The sequence below is a fragment of the Tinamus guttatus genome, unplaced genomic scaffold (genome assembly GCF_059628265.1).
Source record: "Tinamus guttatus ecotype Peru unplaced genomic scaffold, ASM5962826v1 Tinamus_guttatus_pri_ptg000115l, whole genome shotgun sequence".
In the NCBI taxonomy this organism is placed as follows: Eukaryota; Metazoa; Chordata; class Aves; order Tinamiformes; family Tinamidae; genus Tinamus; species Tinamus guttatus.
Window position 1 is genome coordinate 2,296,556 of NW_028288649.1, and position 21,517 is coordinate 2,318,072.

At 44.7% G+C, this 21,517-nt stretch overlaps 1 protein-coding gene across 1 annotated transcript; it reads right to left on the reverse strand.

The window, feature by feature from the left end:
* Positions 1 to 7,783: 7,783 nt before the first annotated feature.
* On the reverse strand, positions 7,784 to 16,240 carry CTNNB1 (catenin beta 1). The gene is given in 16 exon segments (XM_010216454.2): positions 7,784 to 8,559; positions 8,854 to 9,074; positions 9,836 to 9,896; positions 11,259 to 11,380; positions 11,460 to 11,610; positions 11,721 to 11,840; positions 12,574 to 12,710; positions 12,713 to 12,731; positions 13,000 to 13,338; positions 13,425 to 13,528; positions 13,982 to 14,126; positions 14,449 to 14,650; positions 14,739 to 14,977; positions 15,070 to 15,323; positions 15,491 to 15,718; positions 16,180 to 16,240. Coding segments are annotated over 15 exon segments (2,343 nt in total). The 5' UTR covers positions 16,193 to 16,240; the 3' UTR covers positions 7,784 to 8,559; positions 8,854 to 8,865.
* Positions 16,241 to 21,517: the final 5,277 nt, after the last annotated feature.

Below are 21,517 nucleotides of genomic sequence, written 5' to 3' on the forward strand. Positions count from 1 at the left end.
CTATCCAGTCCTGTCGAGTCAAACATGCTACACCCAGTAGAAAGGATAGAAGCTGCAATACGGGGTATTTTCTGCATTGTAAAGACTGTTTGTATTTCCTGAAAGTGTGCTGAGAACACTGTTAGCAATGAACGACAAATCAAAAAATCAAACAAGATGGAGAGCACTCTTAAATTTGCTAATTAACCTGGGTTTTACAAATCTTCTGTTACGCTTAGACGATGCCCATTGGAGTTGGTAATTTTGGAGCTTTACAGAAAGCCCCGGAACGTGCCTCTGAACACCGTACACACGCGGAACGGCAGGGAAGAGGCTCCAAGTGTGGAGAGGGGCCCCGGCTCCGGCAGCCATTCCTGGTGCGTGGGAGCGGTTCCCGCTCCGCTGCGGAGAGGCCTCGAGGCTCCCGGCTCCGCCGCGCTGGAGCCTCTCCAAGCTACCGCAGGAAGCTCCTTTGAACTGGGAGTAAGCCTGCGTGCACGTACAAATTAAAAGGCAACAAAACACGCAGAGTGAAATCTTGCCCTTATCAAAGGAGCTTGTTGTTGACTTCAGTGGAGCAAGAATTTTATCCGTAGAGAGGAAAGGCGGATTTCTGCGCTCTGGAGTCGGAGCTGTGCTGTCTGATGTAGGTTTATTGTCACAGATACCTGCTTGTTTTCACATGTATTTGCAGGATCTGAAGGCCACGAAGTCTTTGTAATTGTGTGCCTGAAATACGTGACGGTAGTAGCGCTTGCCAAGGTGCACCTGGATCGCTCGTGCTTTTGTAGCTTTTCTTTCTTGTTTTTATGGTGTAGCAACATTGCACAGGCCTGTCCAAATGAGCTGGCAATTAGTAACGTAAATATAACTTGTCCGACTTGATTTGTTTCCCCTGCCTCCCCCCACGTTACGTGTCTGTCTCTACCTACCTAATCCATCTCTGGAGAGAGGAGCAGCAAGGAAGTGCGCTGTGGTGGCGTGAACACAGAATTGCTTTTACCCTTTCAGAATGGCATTTCTGTGGTAAATGGAACTTGCGGGCTCTGCAGAGCCATACAGGGCCTGAAGACAGCGCGGTGCTGACAGCTCGGGAGGAAGAAGCAGCATTAAATCCCTTGGGATAGGCCCAGGACGGGAAGCTGCTCCCGCGCAGCCGCTGCGCCACCTTTCCCAAGTTAGCAGCCCGCTGACTTTTTTGCTGGGCTGTCACATTGGCTGCAGTGAGGCTTTTGACACCGCTGTATTTTGTGACATTTGTTTCTTAAAGCTCTGAATAAGGTCACGCTAAGCAGCTGCAAACAGCCACCCGCCCTCAGCCTCCGCCAGGCCGGAGCGCGTCTGGGAGAGCAGCTTTGGGGTGAGAGGCCCCGGGTCCTCCTGACAGCTCCTCGAGCCGGTCAGGAAGGAGAGCTCCGAGATGCACATTTTAAACATCCCGGACAGCGCTTTCTGTGAAGACATTATTCGAATTGGGGCCTGCCAGGCAGCAGGCGCAGGTTTAACTCTCTGCTACTCTCGGGCTGTGCTGGAAAAGGACTCAAAGCGAACTGATCCTGCAAAGATAGTCAGCTTGTTATGCTCATTTTGGGGAGGTCGGAAGTAGAAAGCATCCCTTATGAGGTTAAAATATTAAGCAGTGATTGTGGAAGAAAAAAGGCCAAGTATGTGCGAAGAAATGGGTATGAAGTGACTTAATGACCTGCTTCTCTCTGTGTACACAGGCACAGTGACAACTTGTAGAAATGAATCTGGTGAGGAAGAACATGGTAAACATCTGCAGTAATTGTTTAGTTGAGAAGAAAATTTTTGATGGTGCAGCTAAATATCTTCCCTTCTTTCTTCAATCTTACTTCAACTTCTCAAATTAATAGGTTCCTTATTTTATCCAATAAATGTGTTATTTCCCAATTTCAGTACAGTTGATCTCATGGACATTGAGCTCACAGTTTGTTTGAAACCTCGACAAAGCAGGAGAATTTCTTCTTTGAAATGATGACAAAGTAGTTTACTTTTTAAGACATTTAACTCTGTTATAAAATACAAAACAGTAGTTACAACTGATCGGTGACAGGAGTTCAGTGCTATGAAAGCAAAGGCCTTAGGAAAATAGGTTGTCCCTTAGACTTCCATGAATGACTATTTCTAGCTTTTGCCTTTTCTTGCCAACTGAATTACAAAAGACACTTCTGCTTAGCCCGAGAGTGCAAACCCTCTGCAGCTGCTGGCAAAGATGCTCTTCCGGCGAGTGTTTATGCTGTGTTATTTTCTAGCATTCACCTTTAGCAGCACCATAACACCTGAATGGCTATTCTAAATTTTAAGAAGTACTGGTCTTTTTATATCAATTACAGTATTCTTCATGACCCATCCTTGTTTAATAGAACTGAAGAGAGGAAAGCTGCTGAATGGTCATTAGCTTAACAGGAAAAGTCATTTTGAAATCCCTATTAAATTGCAATGAGTGCACAACTAAACTGAAGTTTAATTACATTTTTAATTAAAAGAATAGTTATTGATTAGGTCGTTGAGTATGTGTTGTAGCCAGCCCTAACAAATCAGCATTATTACAGGAGATCATTAAACCAGTTGTTAAAATTCTAAGTGAACTCTTCTGAATGGAACTGGCCATGGATAAATCACACAGTGATGCTGGGTAGAGAAGGAAATAATAAAAATCATGTGAAACACATGCATTTCAAATAGCTCAGTTATTGTTGTTTTTCTGTATTATGATTATTCTCATTTACAAAACTAAATGAAGACAGAAATTGAACTTTTTAAATAAAAAGACTACATGTATAAAATGTTATGTTTGTTCCTAAAATTGAATTCCTGAGATTCCTGAGATCAACCACTATTTCTGATGACAGCTTTCCAGACCCTGGCGGTCCAGAGTCCCTCTGCTTCTCTCTGCTGTGATTTCCATGCCTTTCCATTCAAATGGGTTGTATCCACAGAAACGTGTTCCTAATAACAGCACGCTGCAGCACTGGCAGCCCTACAGTCAGATCCTGTTACTTAGCTGGACTAAGTTATTGACTGAAATGGAGCATTGCGGAATTAAAAATTCATTCTGCGTGAGATTTTGCACACTTTGAGTTTTCTGTCTATGCATTATGCACAAAGGCCAACCCGTTCAAAGAGAGTGAAGGTTACACCAATGCAGCACCAAGGAGTTGGGATATGCTAGAATTAGGGATATCTGCATAACCTTTAGTGACCTTTGAGTTATGGAGTGTGATCTGCTCTTTCATGGCATGATCCCCCTACGGCCGTGACCGCTTCCTCTTCCAGGCCCTCGGGATGGACACAGGGGTCGAGCGCAGCAGGAGGAAACACGTGGCAGTGGCTGACTCGTTGCAGGAGTGACGAGAAGTGTTTACGGGAGGCACTAGCGCTATTCGGGACGAAAAAATGGTATTTTGTGGTTGCAGATGTTGAGAGAGAAAAGTGCTGTATAGCAACCACTGGCTCACTGTGTCTCTGCTAAAATTCAGAGCGATGATGACAAACTGTATTACAGTAATATAAATTGAAGGGCTCCGATATAGAACTCAAGGCATAAAAAGGCTTAATGAGCCATCATCAGGATTTGCCGGTGATTTGTGCTTGGGTAGTGGGTTCGCAGGATTTTTTTTCCCAGACATATAGGGTAGACGTTTAGTTTCCTCCACACAGGTGCCTGTTTCCTGTCATTGGGTACCTGTAGGAAGTTGCGGTTATGGATGGAGTGACGCTGTGGTTGTAGAGGCAGCGCTGATAAATCATGGTGGGGCGGCAGCTCTAACTACAGCTTCTCGTGTGATTTAAGAGGGGGCCCTAGAGGTGCGTCACCCAGATGCTTGATTGATGGTGAGCAGGGCCAGCCGCGGCGTGTTTAAAGCTTGAAAGCCCTTGCTGGATTTGGGGATCAAAAGTTGTCGTTTCAAACAACTCCTCGGGTATCAGAACAGTTGGCCGCCCCAGTTGCCTCATTTCCCTTTCTTCTTTGCCAGGATTTCCTTGCCTCTGCAAGCAGGAACTGACACGCAAATACATATTTTTTTTCAGTGATTTGTTGAGATTTGGGAGCTTTTTCAGGAACCTGTTGAGTATTTGGTGTCCATACAGTGATGCCAGGCAATTTTATGTTATGGCATGGCTGACGGGTCATGAAACGAGAGAATCTTGTTAGTTAAAGCAAGTCATTTTGGACAGAGTCTGCCTGAAATCCAGCCCTGTCCCATGCAAGGGACTTCTCTGCGGGGATATTTGCAGCATCTCCTTCCACTTGCAGTTACTGTAGCTGATTTCCCTCTCCCCCATCCTGCAAAAAGAGAAAAAAAAGACATGGGAATTTCTCGCAAAGCCTCCGATAACCTCCTTCCTTTTTGTTGCAGGTCACTTCCAACGGGAGGCGCTGGCAGAGCCTGCGCGGCGGCGGCGGCGGCGACGCTCTCCTCCGCGCGCTCCAGGGCCTGGCCGGGGCTGCCAGGTGGGCGCCTCGGCCGGCGGGGCCTCCCCGCTGCCTGAGCCGGCCCCCGCGGGTGCTGGTTCTGAACGTTTGCCCTGTTGGAAACGCGCTCTGGGCCCGTTTCTGGGCCCAGCTGCTCCCTGTCCCTCAGTGGTGGGGCAGGGCGTGCGCTGTGTTAGAGGGGAAGGGGAAACGGTCAGTCAGGACATGGGCAGCGTAAGGAGATGCTCCCTGAGGGCTACCAGGCCCCTCACATCACACAGCAGCTGCCTCGAGGGTGTTTTTTGCATGACACGTTGAATAATCTGGCTAAAATAAAGTAGTGGCTCTCCCTGAGGCCGAGATTAGCACCACCTTAACAGTGGTGTGACTGTGGGGAAAGGAGGGTTTTAGCCTTGATTTCATTCTCTTTCATGTCATTTCTGTACGGAAAAATTGATGACAACATACTGCAGGAAGCCCCATTGCAGAAACAGCAGCTTCTCTTACTCTGATGCCACCTGCTCATCCACCAAAGTCCAGCAGAAGCTGCCGTGAGCGTGTTGGTGCACTAGGATAAGCCGTGTCCCTCTGCTAGGCCGAGCTGCGGCAGCAGCGTAGAAACCCCAAAGAGCTCCGAGATGGCCCGTCCCTGGGAACGCAGGGCCCTGTCCCTTTACGTTGTTACAGACAGGTTTCAAATCTTTTAGTCTTGCTGCGTGGTGGAAGGACCGTATCAGCCAAGCAGCCCGTGTCTGAGGGACACGGCTTAGACCACAAAGGGCTTCAGGTGCTCCCGGCTGCCACGTAGCAGCCGCGTGTAGCCAAACCCTTTGGCTGCTCTGTGATGTTCCCAGCGGGTGAGGACAGGCGTACAACCCATCCTGCTTCGTGGTGTGTGGAGTCAATGCTGGGCTTTAGAGAGCAGGACCTTAGATGTCTTTTTTTTCAGTGAAGGCAATTGCCAAGATGAGATTTTTCCAGGTAACTGCAGTTTCTGATTTAAAAGGCTGCTTTCTTAAGAAATTGCCTTGGAGAGTACAGATTGATCATTTGGATTTTGTGTTTTGCTCTGTGTTTCACAAAACACAGAGTATCAGTAGGTGTTTGTCATTAGCATAAGGAGAGTATATTCTAAATTGGTGCTTGCAGAAGTTAAAGACAAGACATAGCAGGCTATAAAAGTTATCTTGTTTGTTTCTGGGGCCTGGCAGCATTGTTAGATCCCTTCTTCCAGAGCAGGGAAAACATGTGTTTTCCAGAAGAAAAAGGCAAAAATACATGCAATAAATAGGAGAGGAAGCAAAGGAGCAAGGATGGCCCCATTGAGCTAACAAACAAACACATGCAGAGCTGTGGGGACATTCAATCCCCCTTGAAAAGGTGGCAAAACCCCTGCGTGGTGCTGCTGCCACATGCGGAGCAGGAGTGAAACAAAACTGGGATGTTCTTCTAGCAGGCTGAAAAAGTCTCTGTGTGTGTGTGTGTGTGTGTGGACGTGCTGTGGGGGGGGGGGGTGGATAATTAATATTTGTTGGATTAAAAGGCAGTAGAGCAAGGTAGCAATTACTGTGGATTTGAGCTGAAAGGATGGCCTTTTTCCATGAGAAGGTTTGCTATAGGACAAAATACCTAGGTACGTACTGCTGCTTCACACAGAAGTGGGATTTAGTAAGGTTACACAATAGCTATTAAGAAATTCCCAGCCTAGAATAAGGCACATGTATGCTTTAAACAAAAAGTTTTCCCTTGAGCCTAATTGCCTCTACTGTTTCTAATTCCCAGCTCCCACACTGATGCTGCTGTTGCTGCCCTGGCACTGGAGGTGCTGAGCCGGGCGGGCTGCGAGAAGGCCAAGGCTGCGGCGTGAGCGAGCGGCGCCGGCCCGAGCGAGGGCTTCAGGGGGAGCACGTCGTACCTGCCGCCGTTACGGGGTGTACGGCAAGGGTTTGATTAACACGCCGAGTTTGGAAAGTGTAAATTAAACCAGTAGGAGTTTCACAAGACGAGCAAAAGGTGCCTCATTATTTTCAGCTGCCAGGATTTGTGACTGTGGTAGCTGTTCTTAGGCAGGGGGGAGGGGAGAATGCTTAATTTTTATTGGGTTAATGGTATTTACCTAATATCTAGGGCTCTTTTGCAAAAGTGTCTGTATCTATCAGCCTGGTGCTGCACATCTTAAAGCTGTTTTGGAGAAGCAGAGTGATGTTCTCGGGTGGCAGCTTGCACCTCCTCTTTGAAGAACAAACAGGTGAGCTTAGTCTTAACATCAGTTATCCGCAATAAAAGACCTTGCTAATCTAACAGCTCTCCAGCACTAGCGGATGCCCCTGTAAAGTGCAAGAGCAAGCAAGGCTGGTGTTGCTTTTCTTGGTGGAATTTATCTTTCACAGTAGTAACCATGTTACTGCTGCACCAGCTCTCCAGTTGCATGAGGCAAGCAACACAGTACAAATAAAATGTCTTTATTTTGTACCTTTTACGGGAGTTTTCCTGTACTGCATTAAGTAAGTACCACATATTTTTCCTAGCTGAACAGCTGGCCTTATAGCTGGAGTTACTGGCTCTAGGAAAAAGATTCCTGCAGGCATGGTGTGGGGGCGTTATTTGGTAAAGTGATTTTATAGTGATGGTCCCCTAGGGCAAGTGTGGCCAAGCAAAAGGAAGCAGCCTCTCCTCCTTCCTGAAGGGGGTTTAACAGTGATGGCACCACCTTTGCTCCACAAGCAAAAGGAGACAGACACTGCTCAATATGTGATTTTTACAGATTCATTGATCTGTCATCACCCTGTGCTAGGACCCCAAGCCCTGATCTTCCACTGCCAAGACCCCTTGTGAGAGCTGCAGCACTCAGGTAATACTGGGGAGCATCGTGGGCTCCAGGCTGTGGCCAGCTGCTCCCTACAGAGGTGCAGAGCAGGAGTTAGCGGCAGTTGGAGCGCCGCTGTCCCTGCTGCCTCCGTGCTCACCCACACCCTGAAGACTGAGCACACCTGAAAGTGCATTTAAGCTCTTGGACCTGCTGACAGTTATAGAGCACCTTCATCTCCAAGCCCTACCTACTGCAAGGCACTTCTGGAGTGCTAATGGACCCCAACTGAGGTGCTGCCTTCCCTTTTTTTAAGCCCAGAAGTTCATACATATCAATCCCTAAGGATGGTTGGATGAGATCAGGGTAGAGCTGTCCCCCTCCTGGCGAAGCAGCTTTAGCAAAGAGGGAAAAGCCACATCCCATCTTTAAGACTCTGCACGGGACAAGGTGTATTGCCCAGGGAGATGAAGGAGGGGAATGGTTCTTTGTTCCAAGTGCTGAGGGTGGCAGGACAAACATGCAAATACCCTCTATCATCTGAAATGATTTGACACAGAGTGAATTAAAAGTTTACTTTAATTTTGAACCATTTTATAACTGCATTTTCTCATGAAGCGTCTGTATCACAGCAGGCTACAATAACTTTGGGATCAAAGGCAACTGGTAAACTGTCCAATACAAGGTTCCAAATAAACAGTTCTTACTGGCCCCTACCCAGACATATCCCAGATAAAGTTTTTGATCAAAAACATGAAATAGATCCACCTGCTTATTTTAAGCATATTAAAAAGGAAACTAATTGGACCATTTCTATTTGTCTAGTTTTTTATACAAAAAGGCTACACAATGTTACACTTTATTCAGGATACAATTAGAGCGATTATGAATTAGTGTTCTACATCTTTACTCAATCCTTAAAAATTAGAAACTGCTGTAGCATATTCACTATAACTTAATACTACAAGAGACTTTAAAAAAAAAACTAACAATAATTACTGCGAAAAGAAAGGCTACTTTCAAAGCAAGCAAGGTCAGTACCATTACAGAGATTTAAAAAAAATAATAAATTTTTAACAAGCAAGGCTAGGGTTTGATAAATTCCATCTTGCAATTCACTCTTGTGCATTCTTCGTTTCTTGAATCACTCCCAAAATCCATTTGTATTATTACTCCTCGACCAAAAAGGACCAGAACAAAAAGTTTACTTCAATTGTTCCCATAGGAAACTCAGCTTGGTTAGTGTGTCAGGCACTTTCTGAGATACTAGCCCACCCCTCGAGCCCTCTCAGCAACTCTACAGGCCAATCAACGCAAGTTCATTCAGATGATACAGCTGCAGAGAGAAGGAGAAAAAAAAAGGTGTCAGCGTTCTTGAGCGAACAGTCACTGTAGCATACTGAGACTGCAGGAAGCTGGCACACAAGACACTGCAGTTAATTACTTCCACACTTCACGGCAGAAGCCAGTCTGGATCGTACCGAGCGCGTTTCCGGAGTGCTTCGGCCGTGTCCTCGCAACCTGGGGCCCATTTAAGCCATTCCCTCCCTGCCAACCAAGTCCTCAGTCCACTAATCTGAGGGATTTTTTTTTTTCCTTCCTTTTTAAGTTCAAGGTTTGAGCTTCTTACCTAAAGGATGATTTACAGGTCAGTATCGAACCAGGCCAACTGATTACTGTCACCTGGAGGCAGCCCATCCATAAGGTCCTGGGCATGGCCCAGATCTGGCAGACCATCAACTGGGTAGTCAGCACCAGGGTGGTGGCCGCCCATTTCATGCTCCATCATAGGGTCCATACCCAAGGCATCCTGACCGTATCCGCCAGAGTGGAAAGAACGGTAGCTAGGATCTAAGAGAGTTAAAGGTGGCAGAGGGAAAAAAAGCATAATGTTAACAGATGTTAGATGCATCCGAAGCTGCAAGTATAAGTGTGTGAGAAGATCTTTGTAGCCATCTACTTGTTTTTTCCCCTAGTTCAGCCAAGTTCAAAACAATCTGCTGCCTGCCTCCCCCCGCAGCTGTCCCACGGTTTGAGGCAGCCGTCCCGGGGGATGCTGCACACACAGCACGCTGCACTCAGAAGCACGAGCAGATTCCAGCCAAGGCATCAGTCCGTCTAATAAACAATACTGGAATTCAACCATAGTGCAGCAAAACCAGCCTCCAAGGCTGCAGGCTTGCTTCTGAAATACCAGTTAAAATAGCAAATCCTTATCCCTAAGTTTGACTTCAAGTCTACGGACATTTATGGACTAATACATTAAAATATCTGGATTAGTTCTTAATAATTAAAAAAGGCACTTTTGGAATTGTCAAGCCCATTTATAAAGGATTTATAAGATTTCTGGAAACGACAGCTCAGTGGGAGATGCTCTTGCAGCACTCGGACAAGTGACACCAGTTTTGCACGTTCATGCAGCTCGCATTTCAATACAGTCAATACTGCTGCAGAAACTGGTTATTTGAAGTGGCAGCTCCCCATCTGCCTGTCAGTTTGCACTATCTCGCTGAAGAGTGATTCACTCTTCTCTCATTTGTGGTTCTCCTTTAAAGTCTATGACTTGACATCATCCAACTTAAGGTTAGTGGAGGGGAATGGAGCAGACATACCATCTGGGCGGTATCCGAGAGGTTCGCCCTGGGCACCGATATCAAGTCCGAGGTCTGCTGTCTGGAGGCACAGAAAAGGTCATAAACCATTCTTAGTGCAAGATCTTTGGGGTGACATTAATGATTTAGAGCTTGAGACATTTTAAAGCTCGCCCTAAACCCATTTTTAGCTGCTCTCGTGCAGCAAGCACTGCAGCATGGCACTATGTGAACATGACAATGCCTTTTAACCCCAGCTTCTGCATCCCTCCTAGCAGCCGTTCGTCAGGCCTAGGGTCGCTCCCCCTCTGCTGCCCCTGCCCAGCTCTGCATCAGCAGCGCCAAGATCCCTGAGGCAGCAATATGTTGCTCTATTGCACTTAGCCGTTCTGAATGGACCTCCTCGCCCTTGTCCAGTCCAGAATTAAGTATCTGCAATTTAATTACACAGCTTTGATCTAAAAGAGATACCCCCGTTTTAGTTGTTTTTCATGTTACTGTGGAGGATGGATACAGATTTTAGGCGACCTGAAGGGTAAGCACAGAACTGGTACAAATCAAACCCTGCTGGCCTCCAAGTCCCTTCTTACTGTACACTAAGCACAAACAGGGCAAATTAGGCTCCCAAAACTTAAGAATCTAGGGAAAAAAAGAAACTTAGTGAAATCTGCCCTGTACACCATGTGCACAGTTTGTTTTCAATCTCCGTTCACTCTGCAGTCCTTTAACCACCAAGAAAATCCACACAGTGTGATAACCAGCCTGCAAATATTTTCATGTACAAAGCTTAATTCTAAGGAGAACACAAGCTGCATGCCCACTCCAAGCTACCTGGCGTACCCGAAGGAAGCCTCACAGAAAACATTTTTATGTAGGCTTCCCCCAGATCTCTCATGCCTTCCCCCGCAAAGCTCTCGGCATATACAGCTCATCAGGTTTGGACAATCCTCAAAAAATTGGTCAAAATTCCTAGAGATCATTCCAGAGCTGTCCTCAGAAACCTGAGGCAGCAGAGACATAATGTTCTTCTACATGGCTTTGCTCTAGTGAGAAAGAAGAGAATTAGGTGCTTAAGCAGCAGCAGAGAATGAACTCCTTGTGCTTCCCTTGCAGACAGAAAAACAGCTGCATTAAGGCTGCTTACTCTTGATCTAGCTCCAACAAGAGCTCTTATTTCTGCAAAGTTTTCTTCCACTATGCAATGGATTCCCCAGACTTTCACACCCCTCTCTTTATGAACTTTTGTCTCACAGCAAGAGTGCGCACATCACGCCTGGATCATTTGCTGGAGTCTAAAAGCACAGGTTCACAGAACCCAAATGTGGGGAGAGTACAGAAGCTACGGCCACGTGCAAAGCTGACCCTGTGTCAGTGCAGGCATCTCCGCTCTGCTACAAGGCCTTGCTTCTCCCCAGGAAACAGGCAGTGCAAAGGGGCAACTCACCTCGTTCCAAGCCATGGGCTCAGTCCGGAACAGAGAGCTGGTCAGTTCAACAGAGAGTCGCTTCTTGTAGTCCTGTGGTTTGTCCTCAGACATTCTGAACAGCACCGCGGCTGCATATGTTGCTATTGAATTAAAGAACAAGTTTAGCAGTGGTCAAGTTTTCTATCCAAACAGACAAAATCTTTTTTAATATTCACTTACCAACACCCTCATTCCTAGAATGGAGCAGTTCTGTTAAAGGTGCAGTTGCTCCTTCAGCTTCAATCGCTTCAGCTGCTTCCTTGTCTTGAGCCAGCTCACAAAGTACACCTGCAGCTACTCTCTGGATGTTCTCAATGGGAGAGTACAACAACTACAACCAGAACACAAGGGTTTCTTTAGCTCTTCAGTACAATTCGACTGGGCGTTATTTTACTACTTTTTTCAGTATGTACCATAGCATTTTCTTGAGCTTTTGCTTACCTGCACAAAGAGTGGAATGGTATTGAGACCCCTGATTACGATTCGATTGTGAACATCACGTGCAAGAATGTGTAGGGCTCCAGTGCAGCCCTCAACAATTTCCTCCATACGCACACCCTCCTAGATAGGGAGAGAAAACATTTGTTCTGAGGCTGAGATACTGAGTGCTGCCTTCTCAAGAGGCTGCCCAAAAGCTGATGGACAGTTTAGTACCACCCTGTCAAGTAACAACCAAACTTGGCCCCTCCATAAACATCCCTCCTCAGCAGGTCCCATATCCACTGCTTATCACTGACTTACAAACTTACATCCCCACTAGAAGAGCTGGTCTGGTTACCCAAGTAAATTCAGAATCCCAAAGGAAAGGGGAGCATTGCAGGAAGGTGTTCCCAAAGTTCTCATTTTTTATATTAGTTCACTGTTAGCTCAAATGTCTAGCAACACAAGCTGCTTCCCCCCACAAGCTGAATACTTTAGAGAGCTTGGCAGTTTAGTTTTAAGATCCAGGAAGGATGGGACTGTCCTAGTCTCCTGGTAGAGAACTACTTCCCTTTCCAGAGCAGGCAAAACCAGTGTCACTTAGATCTACTAGCGTCAACGAGCATTTAATGTTAAGTGCTCAGGAGGTTCTCATTAAAATGAGATCCAAGCTTTTTGTTTTCATGTTGTTTCACTTTAAAAATGCCTCAGGTCTGCCAAGACAGAATTATTGGTATGGCAACACAAAAACATGAATTACAGCAAATGGTAGGACCACAGCTATTCAGACCAAACTGTAGCAGATACCAACTGGCAACCCAGGCAGTTTTAGAGGAAGGTTTTACCCCCTAACTAGTTAATGGCAGCCACTTACCACAAACTGCTGCTGTGTTCCCCCCATGGAAGTGCGGCGCTGGGTGTCTTGGTGTGCTCTGACCAGCAGCTGCACGAGCCGTGGAATGGCCCCCTGCTCGCGCAGCGGGGCATGGTTCGCGGGACACAGCGCCAGGTGCGGATCAGACCCACCGTAGCCTGCAGGTCAGGAGAAGGCAGGAGCATGAGGGATGCTTACTGCTAGTGCTGGGGGTGGGGGGGTGTCTTTTTACAATGTAAGCAGTTAGGCCTTAACAGTTGAACGCAGTTAGAGGCAACATGAAGCTGCTCAACTGAAGCAACTTTCTCATCACTCAAATTACATTCTCAACACTTTGCAAAAACAAATTTCTCATGCTTAGGGTGGAAGCCTGCTATTACCTTAAAAAGGTACCAGTTGGCAACCCTAAAAACTGCTGTTACTTACCTTGATCAAAGGCCAGTGTGAGGGCGGGTGCAGGAGCTTGACCACCACCGGGAGTCCGTAGTGGAGGCGGACCGCGTTCTGAGCCATCTCGGCCTCCTGATGCCTGCTCGTGAGGTGGCGGAGCGCGCAGATAGCGGGCTCCGTGATGTCCTCCCTGTCGCCGGCCCGCAGAACCGTGCGCACGAGCGCCTCGATGCCCCCGACTTGGCACACCATCATCTTGTTCTTGTAGTTGTTGCAAGTGAGGTTGGAGAGGATGCCGGCAGCGCAAGTTACAACGTTAATATCATCTGATCCTAGAAGCTGAACAAGAGTTCCTAGAAGGCCTTCCATTCCCTCCTGCAAAGGAAGAGGGGGGGATAAAAATTAGTTTCGCTCTTCCACTACTGCAGCTTTGGATCCCAGTTCCTTAGAAGGGCACTTACTTGCTTGGTTGCAGCATCTGACAGATTTCTCAGAGTCCAGAGGCAGTTCTGGACAAGACGCTGGCTTGGGTCTGTAAGGTGGAGTCCCAAAGCTTGCATCCCACCTAGAAGATGGTACAGTTTTGACACCATTACTTAGAGCTGATCTTGGGAAATGCAAAGTACTCTTTTCCTCTTTAAAATCCAAAGGAATAGCTCACAAACTGCTGGCTCTTTCTTGGCATTGGTGCCCTAATATGGCCAGGCCTAACACTTTATTACACCTAAAAAAAGAAAAAGCCAAGATTCTTTTTGTGATGCTGAAGACCTTCTAAATGTATCCATATTCTAAGGGGACAGGTCTAATGACTCTTAGCCACTAAGCCACCAAGGCACCTCACCAGTAAAATGGTACTTAAGAAAACAGGCTGCCTTTTAGGCTTTTGTACACTACAGTTCTCCTAAAACTGGCAGTGGTCTGAAGGATCAATCCAGGCTTATCTTTTGATGCTTATGTACTGACCCCTCAAGTACAACATAGCTTTTAAAGTTATCCCAGGTGCAAGTAAACCACTTACCAGCCTCAACAATAGCAGGCTTGTTGCTGGAGCAGACTGACAGCACCTTCAGCACCCTACTTGTGGTCCACAATAGCTTCTCGTAAGTGTAGGTCCTCATTATGTTTACTAGAGCCTGAGGTCCACCACTTGCCAGAATAATCAGCTGAAAGAGAGCAAAAATGTAACACTTCTCTGCCACCTCTTGGGCATGTAAGCAGTAAAGGCTGCTGGCTTGCATCTAACGTACGTTATGGATGTGACTGTTCACATCTTCTACTGGTCACGCACGTTCATTTTGCAATCTTGTTATAAGCAAGACTGTGCATCCACAAAAGAGCGGCTCACACCTCTTAGGAAGGTTGGTACTGACTGGCAAAAGCCTCACACTGCTGAGGATGCAGAATATGGAGCTCAGTAAAAAGGAACTGGCAGCCCATTCAGAGCAAGCTCACTCATCAGAAGCACTTCAAGAGCTGAGCACTCACCTTACTTTCTTGATTGCCATAGGCTAAAATCTGAAGACAGTCTGTTGTGATGGCCAAGAATTTCACATTTGTCTTGTTGAGCAAGGCGACCATTTTCTGCAGCCCGCCGGCTAGACGGACAGCCATTTTGGCTCCTTCCTGATGCAGCAGGAGGTTGTGAAGAGTCGTGATGGCATAGAACAGCACAGAGTCCACTGGGGACCTACAAAAACAGAAAAAGGTGCTCACTAGCACCTACACCCAGCTGCACGGACTGCAAAACACAAGTACAGTCTCCTATGTCCACGTACCCAAGCATTTTAACGAGAGCAGGGATGCCTCCCGACTTGAAGATGGCCAGCAGGCCTTCCCGGTGATGTGAGAGGTTGTGCAGCGTTCCCGCAGTGCAGCGCGCCGTTTCCACGTCGTTCGTGTTCTGCATGGTGCGCACGATGGCGGACACCATCTGAGGAGACCTCATAATAGCATGGCGAGAGGCTTCCTTTTTGGATAACTGATGAACCATAACTGCAGCCTTGTTCACCACCACCTAAAGAAATGTGCAAAGCAAAATTTTAGTTTTAAAGGTCATTAAAGAGGCCCCATACGCAGGCTATGCCGAGGTAAAATTCACATATATACCTGGTCCTCATCATTCAACAGTTTGGTCAGTTCGGGGATTGCACGAGTTGCAAGTTCAGCATCATCTTGGTAGTTTATCAAATTAACAACAGCATGTTTTAACATCTGGGATGGCTCAGCCAGGCGTTGCACATTAGTTGGATGAGCAGCATCAAACTGTGTGGATGGGATTTGCATTCCTTCATCCAGTGTTTCAGGAAACATAGCCGCACGTACTCTCTGGGCTCTAGTCATCGCATACTGGCCATCAATATCTGAAAAACAAGACGAGCCTTTACTTCCTAGAATAAGCTTTTTTTTTTTTCCTAGTAGATTAATAACAACTCTGTGTTTAGGTTTATGTATCCACAAAAACAGGGCTGTCTATATGATTATTTAAGCCGCATGTTTAATCAAATCAGTGCAATATAGAAGGACGTACCAGCAACCTGTTCCTGGGTAAAGGACTGAGAGAATCCTTGCTCCCACTCATACAGGACTTGCGTTGTGTCCACATCTTCCTCTTCAGGATTTCCCTTGCCACTCAAGGAGGGAGCAGTTGTTGTGGCACCAGAATGGATACCAGAGTCCAGGTAAGACTGCTGCTGCCAGTGACTGACTGCTGCTTTTCTGTCTGGCTCCATTGCCATGTCCAACTCCATCAAGTCAGCTGTAAGAAATCATTGTTGAACAAATAAGTACAGAATTACTCCAGCACGTATTAGTCCCTCAAGAGATGACACAGGTTTTAAATAAATGTTATAAACAACTATCTTAATCCAGCAGCAGTAGCATTGTGAGACAGCAGTTTTAATCTGAGCATTAATCCAAACCAATACAGACATGCACAAACCTGACCAGCAGGTTACTGAGACTGCCCTCGTTTGTACTGCCTGAAGGTTTCCGTTCCACATAACATGCTTAAGTACTTGAGTGTATTCAATTGACCCAAAATGTTTAAGATGACAAACTTGTGTGCAGATTTGAGCTCCAGTGATAGGGCATTCGCTGCTGTAGTAGAAAAGATACTATTCAACCCAAATTATTATTTTTTTTATTAAATTTTTAAGTTTAAGCCCATTTAACACTGCTGGGTTCAAGCAAAAGAATCAAGTGTGATGTATTACATACCTTGGGTTGCCATGTTGCTTGCTGTGCTCCCAGAACGCCTTCCCGTTAGCTTTCAGAAATCCTAAATAAAGAACAAATTTAGAATTAGGATTTTAAATTAGAACACCAGAATCACCAACTAGGGCTTAGCACAGCTTGCCATTTCACTAGCCTAGCAAGTATAATTGCTACCCATTAGCAAACTCCCAAGGATGCAGGAGCAGAAAAGGGCAGATGTTTCACCCCGTTTTCCTGTCAGACTGTATGTGTATGTGCGTGAATTGCCTCTTAAATAAGACAAGATAAATACTAGTGAAGACTGACCATAACAAAACCAGTTTTGACTTCTCTATCCACGGGTGAAATAAATTCTAAAATTAGATTCAAAAATTTTAGACATGCTGCATACACAAGAGCTAAATGCCAGACCTGCTCTTTCTCCTTATGCAACAACAGAGCAGTTCAGGGGCCCTCTAAGACTTGGTCTTTTTTTTTTTTTTTTTTTATTAATCAAGCTCTAAGGCTCGATAAAAGGCACTAAGAAAGACTTCTGTGAAGAAACCTGAAATGATGAGTTGAGGCAAGCTACTATTATTTCAATGGTACGAAGACTATCAAAAGTTTTACAACTGAATCTCCTTTACTGCTTTTTTTTTGTACCACAAGAAGATACATTTAACTGGTAAACAAAACACTCAAACTGTAAGTTGAAACAGCATTGGAAACAAATATCCTCCTTCGGTTGCACACATTAAGTCACCAAACTTGCATTTTCCTTTTTTTATATTCTGCAGAAAGCGAAGTGCAGGGGGCTGAAATATTATCAATTGCCACATCAAACTCCTCATCGTGTGCTTCCCTGTAGCATCTCCAAACAGCACAGGAGTATTTGTAAGATAAATCTACATAGTTTTCCTCCCTAACGTGGAAACGGAAACTCTAGGCAGCAACGCCACAGTAGGCCAGCTCCCAACATGCCGTTAGGTGTTACAGCTTTGCTGATCAAACATTCCTGTGCAGTGAAGTAAAGGCAAATCACTAATTTATGTAAGGGACAGGTCTGAAACAGTGTGTTGGGAGAACATTGTCCACTTGGCCCTGTACGCAGGTAAAGACACAGCTTCACAGTTTGAGTGTTTCCTTCAGGAGCAGCTACAGAAAACCATAGTGAAACAGACATCAGCTCAGCAGTTTCAGAAGTCTCCCTGAACACATTAGACAGCCCTGAGGCAAGGTTGTGTTTCTCCCTCTCTGGCCAGCTGCAGAATACCCCAGCAGCTCCTGATCAAACTCATTACGCAGCTGCACAAATGCCAGCGCTGTCTGACTCCTACCACTTTCAGCAGCAACCCTTTCCTGGCTCTTTTAAAGCAGACAGTAGGTTTGCATCCACAGCAGACAAGCAGCACTGGACACAACACACAGCAAGCTGTGCAGCTGGAAGCACTTGCTACCCACACTGATCCCGTCCCACAGCCTGAAGGCGGGCTGGTCCGGAGCCCATTTCTCACACTCTGCACGGAGGATGTATAGGACAATTAGGGCACTGACAACACCATCGTGCTCTTTAACACTGCAAAATATTCTTCCAACACGCTGTTAAGAGTCTAGTGTGAACAGCAATAAGAGCAAGAAGAGACGAAGCCACACTGTCGGCTTCACCATTAATGCATAAATTTTCCTGACTGGCTAAGCTGGAGGAAGTACTTAGCCACAACCCTGATAGCTCCTTGTAGACCTTACACATTACTCTGTCAGCCTCACTAACACCTTCCAAACAGCAAAAGGTAGAATAGCATTACAGGCTAAAATTAATATCTGTGTTTCCCCAGTTCCCACTCTAGAGTCAGATGCCCAGGAAAGTGTTCTTTAACTAATTACCTTTTAAATTAAATACAGATTTTCCAATATGAAACTGTGGCACACACTTAGCAATATAATTATCACAGAAGCAGCTCTACTTTTTATTGTAGCCTTCCTTGTCTTCACCTAGAAGGGCACTACTAATAGAAATCCATCAAAAGATTAGTTCAGGAGTTAAGATACTGGTGAAGAGTCAGTGCAGTCAAGAATGACAACTTTGGAGATACTTGCTATACTGCCTTAGAGCAATGTACATCACTTCCCCTGTCGTCAAATTCTGCACAAATGATGGCGCAGCAACCGTACTCTGAAATGGTGGTTTTACTGTCAGCAGCCTAAAGTAATTACAACAACAACTAACTGCACCAAGCCGACAGTCCAAGAGCCCAGGCTGGCTACTGCACTGCAACATGTTAGCAAATTCAAAACCGGATTACAGCAGTCAGAAATATTCAGTCTGACAGGGAAGCGTCGGCCTTAAATTAGCCTGTTAGCTGCACCTCAAAGTTTCAAGGTTTTTACTCTGTGTATCACAGAACCATAACAAAACAAAAGAAACAGAAAAATGCCTGCAGTGGTTATACCTAGCTTTTTTATTACTTAAATAGGAAATTGTTTTTAATCCTCAAGAGTTCAAAATATTGAAGAATAAAGACATCCAGTGAAAAGGAATATGTTAAGTTTGTTTTCAGCGTTTCTATAACTGAATATTCTCCCGCATTTTCTTTTCAGTTCTCATTTTATAGGAGGTAAATTGAGCCCAGGTATCACTATGACAAAGGGAGCAACAATCCCTAAGCAGGTACAGTTATTTGTGCTATTACTTCCCTAAGAGAAACCAAATCAGTGCCCTGTATCGGGCAGGGGAAAACAGACTGACTGACAAAAACCCACCCTAACTAAAGATAACTGAACTTTTCAAACTGGTATTTATTGGGGGGACACACAACCAGTGACATTATCAAGGTCAGTACCACAGAGACCTAAACTATTATATGAAAGGCAATACAGCCACTACATTGAACTTTATACTGTGTACCTCTCTGCCCACTCTTCTATTTGAAATCTTTTTTTTTTCTTTTTAAAGAAACTCAGAAAGACAGTTTTGTGAGTTTAACAGGCTTACAAGCTACTTAAAGGTTACTATGAAAGGATGATTCAAATTCCCTGATTTTCAAAAGAAAGTGAGCAATATTTTAATGATGAATAAAATTTATGCACTGATGTCAAATTTTGGAAAAGTTAGACATATGTCAAGTAGGCCAGCAAACCTATAGCATTTCTCAGATGTGAGCGATACTTCTGAACAGCTTGTGTAAAGCCTTGCTTATTTTCTTTCTAAAGCTATATGACTCCATTTGGGTACAGTGAATTATTTACTTCTGGTGTCTTACAGACCAAGAGAACTGGGACAGTTTGTCAAGGGGTGAACGCCAACCTCCCTGCTACCTCAAGAAAATACCAAGCATTAAACAACATTTTCATAATGCACAATCAATCCCTTTTTCAATCAGTTATGCTAAAAGATCAGGCTATGAAACAGCCCATATTCATAGCTTATTTTAAATAGAATTGTGTGTTTTCCTTCAAGGTTACTGTCTAAAATATCCTTAACAGGAAATCATTAAGATTTATTTAGATTATGCCCAACACCTCTGTTAAGTAGCTTTCTTGATGTTGTAAGGTAAATCAATTGCCAAAGCTGAAAATCTTCCAGAAATCTTTTGACGAAAAGCAGCCTTTTGGTAAGCCTAGCATCAGAAAGGAAGATTGCCACATCCCAATCACTGTAATCCATTTAAAGGGAATGTGCTCACTGACCATGTTTCCATAAAAAGCTATATTGACAAGAGCTCAATACACTCATTTGAGGTCTGACTGCATCTTATCTAGGACAGGCCAATGAACTGCATCCTTAGCCACCTGTGCTGAATGATAACAACTTTTCCTTATTTGGAACACACAGGTTTTAACATGTCATTAGGTTACTGCAGTTATAAACATGGATGCTAGTCCATGGAGACTGCTCCAGAAGGGTGGAAGAAAAGAACATGCAATTCTGCTAGTTTTCTCTTAAGGTTTCAGAACTTGTAACAACCACTAGCAAAGTGTTACTTGAAGCATTCTTTGAATCTACTATTGTATCAACTTCTTCTACTTCAAATTAGAGATCAGAATCCTTCCTCCCTTTGAGGAGCATGCCCACAATTGACTCCAGCAATTTTAATTTCTCTTCAAATAGAAGCAGATCAGCAAGTAGCTAGTTTTGCTTCATACTACTCTTAGCAAAGTGAAGAGTCAGCAGCCAAAGTAGAGTAGCAGCAGCAATCCCACAGCTAATAACAGGAGTTAACCATAGCACTGATTTCTCTGACCCAAGAATGGAAGTATAAGAACTTAATGCAGCAGAAATTTCCTAATTAACCTTACTTTTGAAGGTGAAATGAGAGAAATTATTAATTTTTTATTGTAAAATCTTAAAATCTTATCCTAGAAGTGGCTATTCTATTTTCTAGAAAAGGAAACCAAAGACAGGGGAAAAGGCAATACTAATTGAAAACTATGAACACTATGAAAAATTCCATAATATATCCCCTAGTCAAGATTTTTCAGGGGCTGGCCTCATCCCCTTAAACAATCTTACCTACCCCATAGGTCAAAGCAGCTTCCAGCTTTCCCACGTCCTCCCAAAATATTCAAAAACAAGTCTGCTAACCTTCAACATGGTAACATTTTAATGTGTTTTCTACACTAAGCTCTGCGATTAAGGTGTTTTGTGGGCAAATTTAGGAGGTGCTTTGTGTGCCACATGCTTTTGCAAGACCAGTAAGATGTCCTCAATGTACAGGCTTGGTTTTTTGTGTGTTTTAAGGGATTAGAAGCTTGCTGTGAGAATGAGTTTGTAACTGTTTCACAGAATGAATAGAAGACACTTTATTTCAGTGTAGGAACAGGCAACAGAAAAGCTTCACATTTAAATTTGCATATTAGAAGCATTTCATTTTCCTTGTACAAAGTTAAGTGTCAAATACAACCATCTTCCGTAAATACATTCCATAACTCAGAGAGACTGAACAGCATTCCCAGATTTTGTTTGAAGTACTGGCATTTGTGGTCCTCAATTGTCTCTGGCAATTCTGAAAGGAACTGTCTTTTCATTAGCTTTAGAAATCTGGCTTCTAAACTCAGAACAAGATGCATCATACAAGATTAGGAAGACTCTCCACAATTCATTCTTGCTGCATGCAATTTTAAGGTTTTATATATATATATATATATATATATATATACACACACACACACACAATTAGTTTGAAGTATGAATGGTTATAACAGAAGTTAAAATTCCTGATGCACAGGACTCCTGAATTAAATCAGGTTTTTCAAATCCCTCCTCACACATGTAATTTAAGGGCCCAGGTAGATAAGAGCACTACAGACCTCTTTGGAAGACTAGTTTTCAAACAATGGCTATGAGCTCTAGGTTACATAGATA